This window comes from Myotis yumanensis, unplaced genomic scaffold (assembly GCF_028538775.1).
Source record: "Myotis yumanensis isolate MYYU_CA2020_CCGP unplaced genomic scaffold, mMyoYum1.0.hap1 SCAF_13, whole genome shotgun sequence".
Taxonomy (NCBI): Eukaryota; Metazoa; Chordata; class Mammalia; order Chiroptera; family Vespertilionidae; genus Myotis; species Myotis yumanensis.
In genome coordinates, this window is record NW_027223764.1 from 40,852,500 (window position 1) to 40,875,108 (window position 22,609).

A 22,609-nucleotide genomic window follows, 5' to 3' on the forward strand; every position below is an offset into this window, starting at 1 on the left:
GCCCAAGTGCCCATCAACTTCTGGGTGGGTGAACCAAATGTAGGATAGCCATGCAATGACCTATGACTCATAAAAAGGAATGAAGTACTGACACGTGCTGTAACTTTGACGAATCTTGAAAAACATCGTGTTAAATGAAAGAAGCCAGACACAAAAGGCCACATATAACAGATTCCATTATATTAATGTTCGGAATAGGCAAATATATAAAGATAGAAAGATCAGTGATTGCTGGGGTTAGTGTGAATCGAGAGCAACTGTTATTGGGTATGGGTTTCCTTTTTAGGACGACAGAAATGTTCTGGGATTAGACAGTGGTGATAGTTGCGCAACTTTGGGAATACACTAAAAACCACTGACTAATTGTGTATTTAAAAAAAGAAAAAGAAAGGAAGACTTGATTAAGCAGTGATTGCCAAGCCATTTCCTCCTATCTCCTGGGAAGTTTGGGACTGATTACCCTTACTGTGCCTCTGATAAAATTCCCTTCTCCTCCCACGTAACCAGCAGAGCCCCGGGGAGCTTCAGGGGTTGGCCAGAGTCGCCCACTGGCTGTGCGGTAGAGTTGGGCTCAGATCCTTCGCTGGCAGGCTGGCCCTCAGAGATGACTGCCACCTGTGCCATTACAGTAACCCGCATCCCAGGCCTTTGGCAGACACACTTTGATCCCACAGACTGGCCTGGTAACTGACTCCCAGGATGTAAATTCAAATGGATTTAATATCTCAAATCATTGAGAGGCCAAGTATTGTGATTAAGACTGTGAGCTTTGGGGGGAAATCAATGGGAGGAGAGATGGGTGAACGGATGGATCAAACAGGGCAAGATTTTAACTTTGTTGAGATGAGGCAGAAGGTATAGAGGTACTCACTGAACTATGCTTTCAGCATTTGAAAAATTTGAAAATAAAAATTGGGGGAAATTTTGAACCAAAGAAGGTGGGATTTGGAAAAAGACTGGCCTGGTCCAAATCTTAATAAATGGACTAGTTTGTACAAATTTGGAAAGTTTCTTATTTATGTAGTGAAGATAGTGATAATTATTTTCAAACTACTATTGGTTACACTTTGATGTTCTGTATGTGAAACACCTTCCTAGACTACTCTCTGGCATTAGCAGTTGCTCAGTAAAAGGTAATATTAAAACAGCTCTCTAAAGAACCGTGTAAGCTGTTCTGGATCCTCAAGAAGCAAGCTAGAAGCAACAAACTAGATGGAAATAATTTATAAATACGATGAATCCCTATGTAAGTGCTGATGATGTTTTTTTTTCTTCTCTTTTTCATAGCTTTTCTTGGATATTGCAGGAAACGGTGAAAGAACTAGCCCCTAAATGTGATGTGACGTTCATGCTGTCAGAAGATGGGAGTGGGAAGGGAGCAGCTCTGATCACTGCTGTGGCCAAGAGGCTGCAGCAGGCACAGAAGGAGAACTAGGAAGGACTCGTGGGGGGGCCCAATGCACCTTGGATGCTGACAAGCCTTTCCTCTGGCCGATGACTTGATCAGGGACCAACAGGCAAGCTTCTGGCTGTCTTCACCTTCGGGATGGCTGAAAGAAAACCCCAGTTTCTCGGGCATTCTTAGCATTTTGTTACTGGTTTTCAAGGGGAGTACATGAAAGCTCTATTTGGCATATTTGGGTCCAAGATGAGCCAACTTATAAACTCAAAGCATGTGGCTGGAGAGATCCCCTTTCAGCAAAATTTTCAGTTGAGGCCTGGCCTGTCAGTTCTCTATGGCTTTGGGTCTTGTGGCTGCTGGATTTAACAGCAAATACATGATTTGCCATGTGGCCTGGCTGGCTGAGCTCCCACTGGCATGCTTTGGCCATCGCTGTAGTAGGCTGAGCCCTCTACTTGATCTCATCTAACTTGTCCTTAACTTGTCATGTTGACTCCGAACACTTTAGAGTTCAGGCCCAGGATGAAGGAGGATTGATTGCCAGGGAGCCTGTAGGAACCTTCTTTATGCTCACAGAGAGTAATGTCAGCACCGTGTAGGGTTTTTCTCAATCCCATGTGTCATTGGGAAGGGTGTCATTTGCGGGACCTGTTTTTCATTTTACATGTGGTTTGTGTTGCTATTGTTAATACTTGTTTTAAGAACTATTGGGTATATGAAATCCAGTAAATTAATAAAAAATATTTATTTCCCAAGAATCTTTGCACGAGGTGTTAATATTTCATCTGGGAGGCTTACTTGGTAACTTCATGCTCTGCTGGTGGAATAAGGGGCACAGAGTCACAAGTTGCTGAAAGCATCTCTCTAGTCTAACTTCTTACCAACAGGGGGAAATATATGGAAGATCTGCTGCAATATCTCTAACAGATTATCCACATTTCATTTGAAGGAATACTTCCAGCGACTTTATCTCAGGATCCCACAGTCGAATGAGAGAGAGGCCCCCTGGGGAGAGAGAGGCCCGCTGGGGCTGCGACACATGAGGAAGATGAGGTTCTCTGGGAAATTTTTTTTCATACATTCAGTCAACATTTCTGGCGATACTGCTGTGGGTGGGTGCTACATTAATCAAAATGGACTTTGTTGTCTTTTAAGATTATATCTCTCTGGAGACAGTCTGTATGGATTTATTAAATTTATCTTTTTGTATTTTAAGGTTAGATCTCTCTGGGGAAATGTGTTACCTGATCATATTTTGTCTTAGTGAACCCCAAACCCTGTTGTCCTCTTGTTATCTTCTTGTTATCTTCCTCCAGCTCTCCCATTCCATGGTAAGACGCGCCCACCTCCCAGTTCTGCTGGGGGTCTCTCCTTCGCCATCTGCTTAGACCGATGACCTGGCCCAGGGTCAGGTAGCTGCACCACCACGTCTCTCGCAGCCTGGTCTCTCAGCACGTGTTTGGCAAAATGAGGAGGTCGCCCAGCCTTGGTCTCTTACAAGAAAAAGAAACCCCGAGGTATCCAGGCAACCTTGCGCATTCCGACTAATTGATGGCATCACAGAATCCTTGAACCATAACGGAACCGGAACCGCAGCGAGGGCAGACATCGGCCTGCTGCCTTTGAACAGGCAGCCCCTGAAACACCTGGGGCGATGGAGGACTAACTTCCCAAAGTTTGCTAGGCAAGCCCACCACCACACAAGGTAAATGATCCCCATGGGAACCCCAGACTTTTCCTCTTGGGAAGAGCATGTTTCTAGTCCTGTGGTTACTTTCTCCCCGGAATCTTTGGCTGGAAAGAGCAGATGAACATAGATTTAAGAACTACATTTTCCCCATGACTCTGACTCCGCAGAAGGAGTGACCTCATTCCCATTTGTCTGTCTTCAGAAATCTTGTGTTCTCTTCTTCCCATTAGCTGAACGGGTGCTCCATGAGAATAAAGTCTTGGGTCTCATTTTTTCTGTTGTCCCCAGAGCCAACCACAGTGGCTGGTATTGAGTAGCTATTGGACAGTTCTCTAAATGAATAAATGATTGATTGAATGAATGAATGATTGCTCGCCTTTGAATTCTCCATTCTTTTGCCTCACCCAATGGGACTTGAGCCTTACACACAGTAGATACTCTATAAATGATGGTTCAGTGAGTGCCAATTCCTGTTCTAGGTACTAAGGACTCAAAGAAATATAAGACACCATTCCTGCTTTGTAAGAACTCAAAGCTAACAGGGGAGGAAAGACATAAATATCTACAATACAATATGGTAAAAGGAACAAGATGAATTCCTAACCATGTCCTGAGTCCTTTAGATCAGGAGCTCTCAACCTGCGTGCGCGCGCACACACACGCGCGCGCACACACACACACACACACACACACATGCACCATAAACCCCTTTGACAATGGTGCAACCTATGGATTTTTTCACAGAATGTTTTTAAATGTGTAAAATACATAGGATTACAAAGGAAGCCAATGGTCATGAATTACAGTCATTAGAATATTAAAATAGTGATATAGCAATATATGTGCTGATTTATTAATGCATTCTATAACAAGATTTAGCAGGAAACTAATCCTATATAATAAAACCCTAATGTGCAAATCAACCGAATGGTGGAATGACTGGTCACTATGAACTGACCATCAGGGGGCAGACGCTCAACACAGGAGCTGCCCCCTGGTGATCAGTGCACTCCCACAGGGGGAGCACCGCTCAGCCAGAAACCGGACTCACGGCTGGCAAGTGCAGTGGTGGTGGCGGGAGCCTTTGCGGCAGCACTAAGGAGCAGCGAGCTGAGCGGTAGGGAGCAGCAGGCAGGCAGGCGGTAGGAGCGAGGGGTCTCGGACTGCGAGAGGGCACAGGCCAGGCTGAGCCCCCCCACCCCACCCCACCCCAGTGCACGAATTTCGTGCACCGGGCCTCTAGTAGTAACCATAATTTTGACGTCCTGATGAGATTAAACCATTTCTGGAGACATTTTCACGGATATGAAATGTCTCTGATTTCTTCTGGGGCAAAGTCACAGCTGCTGCTGACACTATTGTTGACTACATTTATAATGAAAGGAAATACTAAATTTTAGTTAGAGGTGATTGAAAATAAAGTAACTTTTCCCCCCAAAAGTTTAAAGACTCCCCTTTGGGGAGGTTCTCCCCTCCCCCCCCCGCACTTGGGGCCCAGGTTAATGATCCCTGATTGACATGTCCTAGTAGACCTGCAGTTATTTAGGGATAGCGTCTTCAGAGACTGTGCGGTTTGTACTCAGGAGGACTAAGCGTGCTTCCTGAGCTTCAGTGTCCTGACGTGAGAGGGGGGTAAGTGTAGCAGCCTGGCACGGATATGTGCACTACATGAGCTGCATAGCTAGACCTGGGGATGAGCTATACGCCACTGTGCATGTGTGAGGCTGTTGTGTTAGGGTTGTCGTTGTTGTTGTGAGGGGTCCATCTTATCACTGGTATGAGCCACTTGAACATCAGCAGTAAGGACCTCCCAAGCCTATTGCCCAGGTATGTGGAGGGTGAATAATGGCAATTGGGGGAAATGAATTTCTCACCCCCACTTCCCTCCACCCCCACTGTCCTGATAATTCCTCTCTTGCCATTTCACAGTTGAAACTCCTGGTAAATCATAATTTGTTAGAGGAAGGAGGGGCCTTGGAAGAAGCTGGATAATCATAGAGGGATCTGGTAGCTCATATTAGAGGTGAACGAGGAGGGGCAATTAGGGGAGGAGAGATGAATTCATTTCTCGTCCAGCCATGGAAAGAATGAAGCTTGGGAGAAAGTGAAGATACTTCTAAAATCTTCATTTAAAACACACACACATGTTTTTATTGATTTTTAGAGAGAGAGGAAGGGAAAGGGAGAGACAGAGAGAAACTTTGATATGAGAAACATCGATTGGATGCCTCCTGCACGCCCTCTTTTAGGGATCGAGACCACAATCCAGGCATGTGCCTTGACTGGGAATAGTCCCTTTTGGTGCATGGGACTATTCTCAACCAACTGAGCCACACCAGCCAGGGCAATTTTTATTTATTTTTTTTAATATGAGAAGGAACGAGAGATAAGGAGAAAGGTAAGTCATTGATAACGGTTTGGGGTATTGGCCTAAAGAGCAGGGATGCACTAACAGTACAAGGGACACTTCCAGGGGGTGTCATTCACATCATAATCTCTATGTGGCCCGGCTCCCATTGAGTCAGCTCTCTGGTAGCTAGCATGGTCTAGGGTGGCCTTTCCCAAAGTATGTGCTAGGATTAACTGGATGTTCCCGAGCCGGCCAGTCTCTGGAGTAACCCTTCCCTTTAATTCTCAAATAAAATGGCTCCTTTCTCCATCCCACATTCTGCAGAAAGGCCCAATAGTCCAACAAATGCAGCATTCTTTCACGTACTTTGGTCTCTCCTAGGCCTTGGGCTGGGTGAGTCAGACCTTACCTGCGTTCCCAGCACTTTACCCAAGCAGGGCTTCTGCCCCGATGCTAATCCATGGGCCCTGGCCCTGGGGCCTGAGATATTCCTGCCCCTAGTGAAGGAGCAGGAAGGGAGGTCTCCAGTTGTGTGCGGGGAGAGGCAGGAGCAGATCTTCAACTGCTCTTCTCTAAGCAACAACATTTTTCACCTGCAAAAGCAGTCATCTCATATGTTACAATTGACACACACGGATATAGCTGTTTTTACTTGTGGGAATGGTAGTAAAAATGGAATCCTCTACCCATGTCTCTGTATCTAGCTTTTTTGGTTTAACAGTACATCATGGATAAACATTATGATTTATGTCATCTTTTGTTTCTTTTTGTAGCTCCTTATAAGCTAAATAAAATCCTATTCACAAGGCATCCCAATGCTGATAAAAGGTTTGTTTTATAGTGAATTGTGAGGGACCAGGGACAGGACCGGGCACAAAAATAAATACAACGGTGGGATTAGGGCTGAGGGAGCGGAGGAAAGGAGATTGACATTTCCCAGGGGAACTGACAGGTTAGCCAGCGTCCCAGGCCACAGCCATCGTCTTAGAACCACTGCACATTGGCTCTGACGCCTAAAGCACCTACTACAGAGCACCCATTGCTCACACTCTGGCTGCCTAGATCATTTATCTTGGGTACATGTGTCTAATCTATGTGTTTGTCTATCAGCTCTGCCCCCCACCCTCCTCCCACCACTCACCCACAGCCTTTGCCTCCTGTGCCTGGAACGCAGCAGGCAGCACTCGCTGGAGCACATGGGAAATCCCTCTCTCCTCTCAAACAGAACTAGAGCTAATGCAGCTGGTCTCAGGGGCGCAGATGCTAGTGTGTCTAGATTTCTGAGTCTGCTTGTGAGGTCACGGGGACTTCTGGGGCAAAAACGGGCCTTGAAGCTTGGATCTGAACTGAGGGACAGTGTCTGGAGTTCTGCACCGAAGGGAATTGACTTGTAGATCAGCTGGGAGGTTATTGCCATAGCCCTGGTGCCCTGCGCCTCCAGGGGGCCGGAGTCCTGTGGGAGTGCATAGCTGGCATTTTTGGCTTGAGATGAGGAAGTCTCTTGCTTCCTCTATGAAAAGGCTTGAATTCAATGGCCTGTTGTGGTAGGATGGAGTCGGTCTTTCTCTCTCTTTTGGTAAAAGTGAAACAGAAATTTGGCTCCAGTTGTTACAAGGTGGTGGGCAGATGAGCTCTCTGTTGGAGGAAAGCCTGTTTAAGAGCCTGTGGTCACATTTTTGTCCGACATCATCAAGAGCACAGAGAAGCCGTGTTTCCGCCTCAGAGGAGTGCGCTTTCCTCTCGAAGCGACGCTCCAAAGACCAGCAAGAAGTGTCACAGCCCCATTTCATAGTAAGTTTCTTTTGACCTTGTGTTATGGTGGATAAATTCCCTGTTCTTATTCAAGGGACGATGCCATCTCCAGACAGTGGTGCCGCTAAGCACCTTCCCGGGCCTGGGGGCACTGATTGGTGGTGAGATGACCAGGCAGAGGGGCAGGTGCCTGGGCTGTATTTCTCCCTGGGCGTTAGTCTGGCTGTCTCCGGAATGGGCTCGTCATCCCTCTGCCCTCTTCCTCCGGTGCAAAGGATGCTGGGAGAGCATGAGAACATAAGTTCAGAAGGGAATTTACGCTGCTCTTTCATTCTCTGCCACATTTTGTTTTCTCTGAGTTGGGTCTTTTGTCAGCATGTTCTTTGGAGTAGAAGTGTCTAGGGTTGACTTTGGTTTCTTGGTTGAAGAAGGAACTGGGTAGTGTGCAAATGCAGGTGGGCTGGGATCAGCTATGCAGAGTGGTGAAATGAGTGCGTGCACGACCACACAGTTGGTTGGATGTGACGAGGAACTCAGAACGGCATAGATGAGGGCTATTTCCTCCAGAAACTAAGTCGATCCTGGGCTGTGAAGGAGTTGAGGTCCATGAAAAGCATTGGCAGTTTAAATATACGATCTAAAAAATCTTCTTCCTCACCAGCCAAATCCTGAGGGCAGGATTCAATACCAACCTCAGGGGAGAGGCGTCAGTGAGCGAGGGAGGCCTGGGTCAGAGTTTGGCTCAGATCCTGTGACCTTGGTTTAACTTTCTCCAGAACATGGATCAGTCTGCACAGCCACCCTCATGTCAGCCGGCCCAGCTGAAGGGCACCCGTACTTGAAGTTTCTGTCATGTTCACCTTGCTTTAATAAAAGCATTTGTAAGTCTGAGGTCCTCTTATACTTGGGTTGGTCAGTGATTGCCTCTTCACTAAGAACCATAGATGAGCGTGGCTGTCATCCTTGGGAGCTGGGGGGAAGGAGAGGGGTTTCTCTGTAAGAATTCAGAGAAGGAAGGCCAACGGAAGGAAGTCAGAGGGAGTCTGAGGGAGGCAGCTTTTGTCTCAGACATAAGCAGCCAAGAATGGAAAAGGCTGCCCTAGCTGGTTTGGCTCAGTGGATAAAGTATTGGCCCATGGACTGAAGGGTCCCAGGTTTGATTCCGGACCAATCAATGTGTCTCTCTCACATTGATGTTTTTCTCTCTGTCCCCCCCCCCCCCCCCACACACACACACGTTCGGCTGTTTTGAAGGGTGAGGTACCACCTACTGGGTCTTGTCTTAGATGGGAGTGGGGCTGGGATCTGCTAAGCCCTTTCCAGTTCTCAGAGGATATGCCTTTAGGTCCTGGGGTCTCATCCCCTCATCCCCTGGACAATTAATCTCTGAATTGCTAAAAGCCTTCTATTTTATCCCCCACTCCACCAAATAGCTTGTCCCATTTCTCTCTGCAGCTGCAGGCTCTTATCAAGAATTTTCCTCCATGTGGAGAACAGGAGAGAGTGGGAGAGAACCAGGGCTTTTTTATTAAAATAATTTTTTAATCCTCACTCAAGGATATGTTTTTATTGATTGATTGATTGATTGATTGAGAGAGAGAGAGAGAGAGACATCAATTGGCCCCAACTGGGAATCAACCCTGCAACCTTGGCATGTGCCTTGACTAGGAATCAAACCTGTGATCCTCCTGTTTATGGGATGATGATCCAACTAAATGAGTCACACTGGACAGGGCAGAACCAGGACTATTACACTTTTTTAAAATTTATTTCAGAGATGAAGGGAAAGGGAGAGATAGAAACATCAATGATGAGAGAGAATCATTGATTGGCTGCCTCCTCTATACCCCACACTGGGGATCGAGCCCACGACCCAGGCATGTGCCCTTGACTGGAATTGAACCGGGGACCCTTCAGTCCGCAGGCTGATGCTCTGTCCACTGAGCCAAACCAGCTAGGACAGGACTACTATACTTTTAATGAATTAATCTACTGACTGTAGGCATCTAGAACATTTAGCAGGTCGCAAAATGCCAGAAGGGCTTGTTAAACACAAAATGTTGGCTCTGTCCCAGAATTTTCAGTTTGGTAGGTCTGAGGTGGGGCCTGAGAATGGGCATTTATAACACATTTCCAAGGAGGGCTGCTGCCCCTGGTCCAGGGACCACACTTGGAGAACCACTGCCCTAGAGGAGGGCGACCCAGCCAGCCCACTCTCAGTGAGGCCCAAATCTGGAAGGGGCAGATTAATAAGCATTAGGGACCATCGTCCTCCTTCTCCACTGCTTCCTCTTTCTCTTAAATTAAGGTCCATTGTCCCTGCTGAGGGGCCTCCAAAGAAAACTCTGAGCCAGGCCACTGTGTCTCAGGTCCAAGACACCTCCTCCAGGAAGCCTCCATGAGCCCCCAGGATTAGATGTCATTCATGATCGTTACCACACATAGTTCACAGTTCGTTATCGTTAATTCATAAGCTTTCTTAATTCACATCTCCCCCCCCCCCCCCCCCGCCCACCTGAGATGGTAAACTCCACAAGGGCAGGATTTAAGAAAGGTAGGAGAGAGGTGAAGAGGTTGGGTGGGGAATGGTGAGCTACTTGCTAGCTCCAAGCCTTAGCCACCACATCCATAAAATAAAGAGCTAAAGCCACAGGATGGGACAGAACCGAAATCAAAACCCAGCTCTGTTCCTGCTGCATTTCTGTGAGCACGTGGCTTAGCCTCTCTCAGCTTCAGTCCCTGGGCATAGGGAGTGGGTTCCACTTCCTGAAGTTGGGGAGCTCTGGAGTGCATCCCAGGAAGTCTCTAGCCGGGTACCTGGCAGACATGAGGGCTCAGTGAACCTCAGCTACCATTGACACCATCATCTTTATTATACTCCCCACCATTGTCACCAGTCCCGTGCACCCGCCCACTCAAGGTTCTGTGAGGTCGAGCGGGACACAGAACTTCATAACCATAAAGCACCGTCTCAATGTCAAGGGCATCCAAGGCTCCACCCCCACCAACAAGGCTGCGTAAATACTCTGCACTGGAAACCTGAGGCCTGTCTCCTCCACCTCCCCGCCCTTCCCCCCACCCCCCCTCCCCTTTTATAGGATACCGGTGCGGCTCTCCCGGTTCCAGTCCTTTGGTGGCTCTGGATATTATGACCAATGCGTCTTTGTGTTTTTTTTCTGTTCTCAGGGCTCCAACTAACCAATAATAAAGCACTATTACTAAGAGCATTGTTCCCAAGGAAGAAAAGACCCCAAACGCCCACCCACACCTGCCTGGTGCCAAGAATCTGCAGTTGGGCTGCGAGGACAGCATATGTTGGCCTTTTGGAAAAATGAGACTGACACCAAGTGACGAGACAGCAGAGGCGTCTCAAGTCATCCCAAGGCAAGTAAGTGGGTGCGAACCACAGGGGCCTCACTCCTCCCCCGGCCAGACCCTCCCTGGCCTTTGGCATCAGGCAGCGTCCTGTCCCTCGCTGTGAAGTAAGATGAACGAAGGCATACCCAAGTCTCATGATCTCAAAAGGTAGATCCTGGAGTTCAAACCCACTGACTTCACTGATGCGGCCCGGAGAGGGACAAACACTTTCTCAGGGTTACACAGTGATTTGTAACAGGCCCAAAACTCACTCCAGTTAGGTTTTTTGTTTGAAGTAACTGGGATAATGTATAGTGGCTTTTGTGTGTGTTGTTTTTTAAGGCAAATGCTGTGCTGGTATCTATCACAGCCAGGTAAGTGGTAAAAGGCTCTTTCCCTTGAGTACTCAGTTGCCCATCTCTGTTAACCTGGGTGTCTGAGTCGATGCTGTGCTGGGAGGGAGAGGGTGGTACTGTGGTGGAGAGTGCAGGAGCTGGAGCCAACCTGATTTCACACTTCAGCTCTGCTACTGACCGGCTCTATGGCTATACGACCTTGGAAAGTTACTTACCCTCTTTGAGCATCAGTTTCCTTATCTGTAAAATGGGATGCATTACGTATGAGGGGTTCTTGTGAATTAATGCCTTGAGTTATTTGTAGCAGTAATAATAAGCATAGATAATAAACACTCAACAGATCAGTGATGGCGAACCTATGACACGCGAACTCATTTTTTTGGTTGATTTTTCTTTGTTAAATGGCATTTAAATATATAAAATAAATATCAAAAATATAAGTCTGTTTTACTATGGTTGCAAATATCAAAAAATTTCTATATGTGCCACGGCACCAGAGTTAAGTTAGGGTTTTTGAAAATGCTGACACGCCGAGCTCAAAAGGTTCGCCATCACTGCAATAGATGCTAGTTATAATTACCTCCAGGCAAGTTGCTTAAGGGAAAGATGGGCAGTCAATTGCTTAGGGAGTGCACGCTCCCTGAAAAAGATGCTACACCGATACAAAGAAAGCATAGCTGGAGATGAACAAGGATTCCAGCCATTAAAGATGCAGATGAGCTGTGGGCACTTCTATTGAAACACTGGGATAGCAGGATCCCTACATTTAGGTAAATTACACAAGAAATGAAGCATCTATTTTGAAATTGTGTTATGTGGTGCCTGTGCCAGCTTTTCGGGGAAGGAGAACACTTGGTTTACATAGATGCTTTAGATTCTGAGGAGGGAGTTCCAGAGAGATCTGTGTGAGTCCCAGAGAGAGGACCCAGGGTAACAGAGAGGTGGGGGGATTGCCAGCTCCCAGCATAAAGTGGGGTGTGCATGCAGAGGGGAACCGAGGTGGGCCAGTGGAAATGCCACCAATTTCTATATGAACTCTAGACCAAGCAGTTTTTTATAAAAATATTTTTAATTGATTTTTAGAGAGAGAGGAAGGGAGAGGGAGAGAGAGAAACATTAATCAGCTGCCTCATGCAGTCTCCTATTGGGGATCAAGCCTGCAACCCAGGCATGTGCTCTGACCGGAATCAAACCGGCAACCTTTCGGTGCATGGGACAATGCCCAACCAATGGAGCCACACCGGCCAGGGCAACTACGCAGTTTTTTGACAGAAAGCAAAGTTGCTTTGAATGACCTTCGAACAGTGCTCAGAGCCAGACCCGAGGGCTCCTTATCACCTTCACTGCTGTATCGTGGGTAACAGATGGTGGGCTATGGACGAAGGGGGTGACAGCATAACGTCTCTGTCATACACCAGATCCACGGGACTTTAAGGAATACATGCCAGCGGGAGAGATGTAACATTTTTTCTGTGTGAGGTGGCTTTGGTGACCCAGAGCAGTTTGAACTAGACTTGGGAAGCTGCTCGGTATCAGGAAGGAAGGCAAGAACGCACGTGGACTTCGTTGATGAACGGCTTCACTGCTAGTGGCAGCTGGGCTTCTGCGGGCTCTCCTTGCCAATGGCCTGGAGCTGGGGGGCACACGGTTCACCCCACTCCAGCATTCAGGAGGCTGAGGCTGGAGGAGTGCATGACATGACACAGACTCTGGAGCAGAGGCAGCCTGTGCAGTAGAAAGAGAGCGGACTCTGGAGCCCATAACATCGGAGCCCAGGCTGTCTCCCATGTCCTGCTGCGCGGCCTTCGGCAAGTTCCAGTGCCCCTCTCTCTGCACGTCAGCAGCCTCATCTGTAAAATAGGATCATGTTATCCCCTTTCTCATGGTTGACCAGGATCAAATGAGAAAATGTGTAAGAAACGTGATACACAGTTAGTGCTCCGGGAACGTAACTCTCTCGCCTTGTGGCATTATTAATGACTAGAGGCCCGATGCACGAAATTCGTGCAAGAGTTGGCCTTCCTTCCCCTGGCTGCTGGCACCGGCTTCCTTCTGGCACCTGGGACCCGGGCTTCCCTCACAGCCCCGGCTTCATCCGGAAGGTCGTCTGGAAGGACATTTGGTCTAACTAGCATATTACGCTTTTATTATCATAGATTATTGGGCAACAAGGTTTCTTTACTGCCCCTTCCGTTCAGACCATGCTCACAGCTCCCTTGGAGGGAATCTTATTAACTGTGTGTGTGTGATTCTCACAATGACCCTGTGAGGTAGACAGCGAAGCAATTGTTATCAGGTGACGCTGAGGCTTGGAGGGGTTTGCATCTTCCCCATGACCGAGTAGGTGACAGGTGGGGGACCCAGGAACTAGAGGCAGCTCTCTGACCCCTAGTTCAGGGCTCTTCTCTTCCCCACAGCCTGCTCTTGGAGAGCAGGGACCGACCCCCTGGGGCTCAGTTACCTATACCAAGTACGTACTATATTGGGCTCAGCCGGGTGATTGTAAACAAGAAATACTCCACCAGGTGTCTCCTTCTCACGACTCTGAACCCTTCTGCTCACCAAATGTGTGGGGTTTCTTTTCCACGCCAAGCAGTTCTGGGTGTCCTATAACTTAAGTCAATTCAGACACTGTCTCTCTGGAGAGAACATCAGACCCCACAGGTTAAGGGCTCAGTCCTGCAAGACTGCCCCCCTCCCTCCTCAGATGCCAATCACAAGTCCAGGTTGTCACCTGTGTTTCTGACCCACTGACTATAGACTGGAGGTTCCTACAACTCCCTCCTTACATTTGATTAATTTGCTAGAGTGGTTCACAGACCTCAGGAAAATAGTGTACTTCGTAAATTACCAGTTAATTATAAAAGCATTTAACTCAGGAACAGTCATATGGAAGAGACATGTAGGGTAAGGTATATAAGAGAGGGTGTGGAGCTCCCATTCCCTCTCCAGCTGCCCTCACCACCACCTTCACGGAGTCTGTCTGAACCTCATCCCTTTGAGTTTTTGTGAAAGCTTCATTCCATAGGCTTGGTGGATTAAACCATTTGCCAGAGGCGATTAATTCAACCATATATTTAGCCATAAATACTACTCAGCCTTACAAAAGCAGGAAATCTTGCCATTTGTGACAACATGGTGAACCTTGAGTGTATTATACTAAGTGAAGTAAGTCAGACAGGGAAAGAGAAATACCATATGATTTCACTCATATGTGGAAACTAAAAAACAAGGAAAATAAAACAGAAACAAACTCATAGATACAGAGAACATATTAGTGGTTACCAGAGGGAGAGGGGAATGGGGGGACCAAATGGGTGAAGGGGCTCAATTGTATGGTAATGGATGGTAACTAGACTTTTGGTGGTGACACTTTGTAGTGTATACAATGTTGAACTATAATGTTGAAACTGATATACTGTTTTATATCAAATGTACCTAAAAGGAAGAAAGAAGGAATAGCAATACACTCCTTTCACCTTTATCACTCCGGAACTATTTTAGGAACTGGAGTTATTTGAGGACCAAATAATAATAATAATAATATGATGCATATAAATATATAACAATGATAATATAATAATATTTATTAGGACAAAAGATTCTCCCATTGCTCTGATCACTTAGGAAATCACAAGGATCTGAGGGGCTGTGGTCCAGGAAATACAGTTCAAAATACAGTTCTCCCCTCTTCTCCATCCACAATGCACTATAGCTGCTCTTTAATTATTACACACGCTCTGCAAGGCAGAAATCATGTCCATCTTCTCCACCATGGTGGTCCTAACATCCGGTACTGAGATTGGCATGTGGTTGGTGGCAAATAAATACTTGTTGAATGGACGTTTATATAATTTCTCCTTTGAGAATTACAGAGGTGTTTTTTTATGTTTTATAAAGAGGCCTGATATCATCTCACTTGGGCTTCTCGGGGTTAAATTGATGATAAGTATAGATAAAACAATTGATAAGTACAGATAAAACAAAACAAAGCAGCTGTCTTAATAATCATTATAATAGTCATTTATTTAGTACTTACTGTTGTCACTTTTTAAGAACGTACTGTGTGCCAGGCTCTCAATCTGTGGCACCCATCAGAAGTGTTCTCAGACTCTACTCAACCTTCAGGTTCAAAGACGGCCACAGGCCACACTTGGCTCCAGTCTGCAAGGCTCTAAGACAGGAACCACAGTTTGGTACTGGGTCATGTCAAGTGCTCCTTATCTGTGCAACAGTCCACACACAGAGCAGCTCAGATGGACGGAGACAAGATCTCACGGGGCAGGTGCAGGATTCCTCTTGGCTTAAAAGCCTTCTGCCCCACAAAGGCCAAATGCTCTCGTAACAGTTCCATAGGGACATCTTTAAGGGTCTCTGCAGGAGATAAGAAGAGAGTCACCTCACTCAGGGAAACCCAAAGCTATGGCCTCCCACCTAGTGTTTATAGTTCTTTCTACACATAAGCAATCTACCAACCATAGATTATTTTTATCATAAGAAATACTGCTCAGTAATATATTTGACATGCCACCATTACCAGCTAACTAGGGGAAAAGAACTAGAGAGTTAACCTAAGGCCAAATTTAATGCAAAAGGGGAAATGATAATTACTTCTTACCTATCATGACCACCATTTTGCATATAATAAAACATAGGCTCAGAGAAATTCATCAAGTGTCAGAATGAGGATTAGAACTCAGGTCCCAGGCTGCATGGCTATTTTAATTGTTAGCCTATCCAGCATAACTATGAGAACATCTTTTCATAAAAACAAAGTTCAATCATAATTTACAAAGCACAATTGTAGTATTATGTTTAGATCACATTCTGCTTTGGACTCTGCCAGCTGTTGGCATTTCATTAGCACAGGTTGATGGAGCCTGTCACCTTCACCAGTGCCTGTAGAGCAAGCTAATAGAGATGGAGACAGAACTGGGAAGGCTTTACATGCTCAGTTAGGCCCCACCCACCCCGCCAAAACCTTTTGGTCATGCACGCTATCAGTATAATATTTTTGCAAACACACTCCTCATTACTATTTTGAGATTATATATATACATTTATGATGTGTGTTTATTGCCACTTTGTTATTCATATTTTTTATTCTTTTAAAGAAGACCCTTTAACATTTCTTGTAATACTGGTTTGGTAGTGATGAACTCCTTTAGCCTTTTCTTGTCTAGGAAGCTCTATCTGTCCTTTGATTCTAAATGATAGCTTTGCTGGTTGGAGTAATCTTAGTTGCAGGTTCTTTCTTTTCATCACTTTGAATATTTCATGCCAATCTCTTCTGGCCTGCAAAGTTGCTATTGAGAAATCAGCTGACAGTTTTATGAAAGCTCCCTTGTGGTAACTAACCACTTTTCTTTTATGGCTTTTAAAATTCTCTCTTTGTCTTTAACCTTTGGCTTTTTAATTATGATGTAGTTTGGTGTGGGTCTCTTTGGATTAATTTTGTTTGAGATTCTCTGCTTCCTGGACTTGTATGTCTGTTTCCTTCACCAGGTCAATTCCTTGCTCTCTCTCTTCTCCTTTCGGCACCCCCATGTTGGTATGCTTGAAGTTGTCCCAGAGGCTCCTTATACTATTCTCATGTTTTTGTATTTTTTAAAAAAATATATATCTTTTTTATTGATTTCAGAGAATAAGGGAGAGGGAGAGAGAGCTAGAAACATCAATGATGGCCTGGCTGGCATAGCTTAGTAGTTTGAGCATTGACTTATGAACCAGGAGGTCATGGTTCGATTCCTGATCAGGGCACATGCCCAGGTTATGGGCTCAATCCCTAGTATGGGCATGCAGGATTTAATTATTCTCTCTCATTATTGATGTTTCTATCTCTCTCTCCCTCTTTCTTCCTTTCTGAAATTAATAAAAACATATTTTTTTTAAAAAAAGAAAGAAACATCAATGACGAGAGAGAATCATTGATCAGAGTCTGCAACCTGGGCATGTGCCCTGACCGGGAATTAAACTGTGACCTCCTGGTTCATAGGTCGATGCTCAACTACTGAGCCACACTGGCAAGGCTGTCCTCATTTTTTTTGGATTCTTTTTTCTTTTTACTGTTCTGATTGGGTGTTTTCTTCTTCCAAATTGCTGATTCCCTGAAATGTATTCTTCATTTCAGTTATTATATTCCTCACTTCTGACTGGTTCTTTTTATTTATGTTTTCTATATCTATTTTTATGTTTCCTATCTCTTTATTGAAGTTCTCGCTAAGTTCATCTAATCTTCCCCAAAGTTCATTGTGTATCCTTATAATTGGTATTTTGAACTCTGCATCTGATTGATTGCTTGTCTGCATTATGTTTAGTTCTTTTTCTGGAGTTTTGCTCTGTTCTTTCATTTGGGACATGTTTCTTTGTCTCATCACTATGGCTGCTTCCCTATGTTTGTTTCTATGTATCAGATAGAGCTGCTACATCTCCTGGGCTTGGTAGAGTGGCCTTAGGTAGTAGGTGTCCTGTAAGTCCAGTGGTTCAGCCACCCTGTCACCTGATCGGGGCACTCCTGGTGCACCTCATATTATGGGCTGTGTGCACCCTCATGTGGCAGTTGAGCCTGGATTGCTGTTGGCACTTCAATAGGAGGGATTTACCCTCAGGCCAATCAGTGAGGACTGGCCTTGACCACCATGGAGGATCTACTGTGCAGGGCCGACCCCAGGGAGCAGGACTCACTTTGGTGAGGCTCTGGTGCCTGCTGAGTTCACTCTTTGAGTATGTCACTTGTGGAGGTGGTTGGGTGGTGCTCTGGGGTGGTCTGAAGCTGTCCACTGAATACACTGGCTCTGGAGCCTCCTGAATAGAGCAGGCTAAGGTCATCTGCCATGCCTGGGGCCATCCAGCATGAGCTACCAGGCAATCTGCAGATGGTTGCTGTTTGTACTTGTATTTGGCCTAGGAGAGGCCAAGCTGTGCACCAAGGCTGGCTACCACTAGTGCTGGGACTAGGCCACTTAGCAAGAGGTACAGGGCACGCTGAGGCTAGATATTGCTTGTTTGAGAGATTTTAGGAAAATCTTCCACATGAGCCAAGACAGTCCATTTTTATGGAAAAGCCACTAGAAATAGCTTGAGTGGACCCACAAGTTGAGTGGGGCAGGGTCTCAGGGGAATCACAAGGGCAGTGTGAACAGTGTGAGTCAGGTTGATGGAGATTCAGATATGGTGCCTACCTGCCAGTTCCGGCACAGGTGTGTGTGTGTGTGTGTGTGTGTGTGTGTGGTGGGGGGTTGGGGGCAGAAAAGGAACAATGGCCTCGTCAGCATTCTGTTTGGAAGAAAGCTGCCTCTCCAGTCTTCACCCTGATGCCAGACAATTCATTTCCTCCCCAAATGTCCCTGGTGCCTTTAGAGCTGTTGCCCCAGCTCTAGAGCTCAGAGTCCTAGTAAGTTCATGTGTGGGCCCTTTAAGAGAAACTTCCTGGGACTCCAGCAGCTTCCATCTCACTCAACCACAATCCCTGCTGGTTTTTACAGCCAGAGGTATGGGGGCTTGCCTTCCTGGTACTGGAACCCTGGGCTGGGGAGCCTGGTGGGGGCTGGGACCCCCGACTCCTCAGGGGAACCTCTGCAGCCAAGATATCCCTCCCAATTTTTATCCACCACACATGGGCGTGGGACCAGCCTGTCCTGCGCTCTGTCCTGCCTACCTTTCTCATTGTGGCTTCTTCTGTATATCCTCAGTGATAGGACTTCTGGTCAGCTAGATTGCAGGTGGTTGTGAATGATGGTTGTTCTGTCGTTTGTTTTAGTTGTAATTTTGATGTGGTTGTGGGAGGCGGCCAGTCCCCTGGTTACCTACCCGGCCACCTTGACCGGAACTCCCCTGTAAACCCACTGTTTTGAACCACCTCTGAATAGGCTGTGCCTCCTGTCAACGCAAGAAACGTCCAAACCTGTAAGAATTTTTATGAGTTTATTTGAGCCAAACTGACGACAACTGCCAGGAAGCAAAATCTCAACGAATTGAGAAAATGCTCCAGAATATGGCAGTATCACCACTTACTTTATACATCAGAATCAAAGGGGAAGGCGAAAGGGGGTTACATAAAGATCATTGGTGATAGATTAGGGAGGCGGGAGAAACCACAGCAAGGGATCTCTGGGATTGGATAAAAAGTAAAAGGAATAGACACTAAGTCTTCAGACTGGTGGGTACAGGATTGTTAACAGTTAACAATTAACATGATAACAATAACCATAAGGGGATTTGTGGTCTCTACTGAGGTTGTGCCCTGCTGGGTCTGGGGGAAAAAGGAAATTACCCTGACATTCCAAAGGAATGTCCTTCTAGACGCAAAAAGACAATAGACAGGCTCAGGCAAGGTAAAGATTGACCTTTGTTGGGGAAGATGCTGGTCTAGGACCTGGCTACCTGCCATGACCTGCTTTTAGTTAGAAACTTTAATTTCAGGCCATCCATGTGGTTACATTCGGCCTCTGAGTTTGTGAGGCCACCATGCAGGCCACCACCCCTGAGCTTGTCAAGTTTAGAATGTGGCCCCCTTTTCGTCCACTCTCCAGTTATAGCCTCTGTCATACTTAGTAAGAGCCCTTTTTGCTTTCATAACTGTTTTGAGTTTCAGTAAAATTCCTAATCAATCAACAATAATAATTGTTAAATAACATATATTGAGTACTTACTAGGTGACAAGCACTATTCTGAGTCCTCTGTTTATGTACACACACCTCACATTCCCAGGTGGCTCTGTTATTACTGTCATTATTCCCATTTTGCAATGAAGAAAACGGAAGTTCAGGTGTGTTATGTATGTAACTTTTCCAGAGTCAAAGGTATTAAGTGGCTCAGGAGGGTTTTAAACCAAACCACCAGAGGCTGCATTCAACGCCTTCTATGTCCCTGCACCCTGGGAGCTCTTTCTGTAATTGAGGAGGGTGTGTGACTATCCTATACTAATAAAAGAGAAACATGGTAATTGGCGTACGACCGCTACCCTTCCCATTGGCTAATCAGCGTATCCTTATGCAAATTAACTGTCAGCCAAGATGGCGGCCGGCAGCCAGGCAGCTGGAAGCAAACAGGAGGCTTGCTTGCTCCAGTGACTGCAGACTGCAACGTTCCCAGCCTGCCGCTGCCAGCCTCTGAGCTGGCAGTTTGAAACATTCTAACAAATATAGGCTGGGATCTCAGAGCTGAAGTTATACATTGTTTCGATTATAGAACCGAAAGAAACCAGATACGCAGCCTCAGAGCTAGAGCCAGAGCTAAAGCTGGCCCAGAATAAAATAAAAAAAAGGAGCGGTTGGGAGCTTCAATCAATAACCACCAGCCTGAAAGCAGCCCTCAGCCCCTCACCCAGACTGGCCAGGCACCCTAGTGGGGACCCCCACCCTGAAGGGTGTGTGACCAGCTGCAAACAGCCATCATCCCCTCACCCAGGCGGCCAGGCACCCCAGTGGGGACCCCCACCCTGATCCAGGACACCCTTCAGGGCAAACCAGCCGGCCCCCAGGCCTCTGTCCTATATAGTAAAAGGGTAATATGCCTCCCAGCACCGGGATCAGTGGAGCCACGAGGCCTCCTGGCACCAGATCAGCGTGATAGGGGGCAGCGCCCAAACCCCCCCGATCGCCCTGCAGCTGTGTGTGTGACAGGGGGCGGGGCCACAACCTCCCTATCCGCCCTGCTCTGTTCGTGACAGGGGAAGGCGCCCCAACCCCCTGATCAGCCCTGCTCTGTGTGTGACAGGGTAGCACCATAACCTCCCCATCGGCCCTGCCCTGAGTGTGACAGTGGCTGCGCCCCAACACCCTGATTGGCCCTGCTCTGTGGGTGATAGAGGGCGGCGCCCCACCCCAATCCCCACGGGCCCTGCTCTGTGTGTGACAGGGTAGAGCCATAACCTCCCCATTGGCCCTGCCCTGAGTGTGACAGTGGCGGCACCCCAACCCCCCTGATGGGCCCTGCTCTGTGCGTGACAGCGGGCAGCGCCCCAACCCCCTGATTGGCCCTGCTCTGTGCATGACAGGGGGTGGCGCAGCAACCTCCCCATCGACCCTGCCTTGAGTGTGACAGGGGGCGGTGCCCCAACCCCCCAATCAGCCCTACCCTGAGCGTGACTGAGGGTGGCATCGCAACCTCCCAATCCGCCCTGCTCTGTGCATGACAGGGGGCGGCGCCCCAACTCCCCAATCGGCCCTGCTCTGAGCCCGACCAGGGGCTGCACCTAGGGATTGGGCCTGCCCTCTGCCACCCGGGAGCAGGCCTAAGCCAGCAGGTCGTTATCTCCCGAGGGGTCCCAGACTGCGAGAGGGCACAGGCCAGGCTGAGGGCCCCCCCCTTCCCAATCCCCAAGTGCACAAACTTTTGTGCACTGGGCCTCTAGTCAATTAAATAAAAGACTAGTATGGATATTTGTAAGTTCTCTGAAGAATATGTAACATCCAATTTCTGTCTTCTCTCTCCCAGAAGCCCTTGGGATTAAGTTGGAGCTTTAAATCAATTTTTTTGCTAGTGTTTTGTAAACAAGTAACAACCCTCCACACAAGTTTTGTGTATGCCTGTGAGCCGGGCCAGGGAGGGTTTGGTACGTTAGGGGTGGCAGGGATCCTGCTAAGACCAACGTTGGCAGAATTCACCAGCCCTGAGCTGTTGGGTTTCGGTGGCTGGGTGCCCAGGGTTACACCAGTGCTAGATGGCCAGACTCCTGGCTTACTTTCTTAGAGCTGGAAAGGCCTGAAATAGTAGGGAGGCGTGTGGATTTGCTGCAACATGGTCATTGTTAGGCAAATCACATGACATCTGTAAGCTGCTCAGGATATGGTAGAGGCTTAATACAAGTACAAGGAATAAAAAAAATGGACAAGGAATTTTGACTTATGACATCTGACAGTTATTGAATAGGAACTCTCGAGTTAGCCTTTCTATATATGAATTATAAAATCCCTACCTAGTGTAACCGATAAAATTGATGGGATCTACATTTTTTGACATGGAAAGATTTTCTTAATATATTATTCCATGAAAAAAGAATAGATTTAAAAAGAGATTTTTTTTTTTAAAAAAAGTAGATTTAAATAGGACATGTTTCTGTTTTTGTGTTGTTATTGCTATGTAGTTATTCAGAGAAAAATATCAGAAAAGCTATATACCAAAATGCTAATATAACTTACTTCTATAGGGGTAAAGGTGATTTTAATTTTTTATTACTTTCCTGTCTTTTCTGACTATCTTGTGGTGAGTTTGCATTGCTTTTATAATTAGAAAAGTAATTTTTACCCAGAGATCCTACCCTATTTCAATTAGACAGGGGAAGAGAATGACACTGTGATGAAGAGCATACTTCTGAAATCTGGGCTTTTGGAAGCTGTTTTGGATACGTTCTTTTAAAAAAAATTTTTATAAGAGTTTATTGGAGCCTGGCCCATGTGGCTCAATGATTGAGCATCAACCCATGAACCAGGAGGTCACAGTTCAATTCCCCGTCAGGCATGTGCCCAAGGTTTCAGGCTCGATTCCCAGTAGGGGACATGCAGGAGGCGGCAACTGGTCCATGATTCTCTCTCCTCATTGATGTTTCTATCTCTCCCTCTCCCTCCCTCTCTGTGAAATCAATGAAAACAAAACCAAACACAAAAAGAGTTCATTTGAGCCAAACTGACGACATATGCTGGGGAGCCAGATCTCAAATGCTCTGGCGAATAATAGTTTCTTATGCATTTGAAATTAAGGAG

At 46.7% G+C, this 22,609-nt stretch overlaps 1 protein-coding gene across 2 annotated transcripts in view; it reads left to right on the forward strand.

Moving 5' to 3' along the window:
• Positions 1-10,437, forward strand: part of HKDC1 (hexokinase domain containing 1) — a 44,845-nt gene extending 34,408 nt beyond the window's left edge. The window contains exons 18-19 of one of the 2 annotated variants that reach the window (XR_011473581.1): positions 1,288-3,107; positions 10,381-10,437. Coding sequence is in view for 1 of the 2 variants with exons in the window: in XM_070432891.1 (XP_070288992.1) it covers positions 1,288-1,435 (148 nt within the window). In the remaining variant the exon portion in view is untranslated. Of the gene's footprint in view, positions 1-1,287; positions 3,413-10,380 lie in introns of those variants that run through there. The other variant, XM_070432891.1, reaches the window with a different exon arrangement.
• Positions 10,438-22,609: the final 12,172 nt, after the last annotated feature.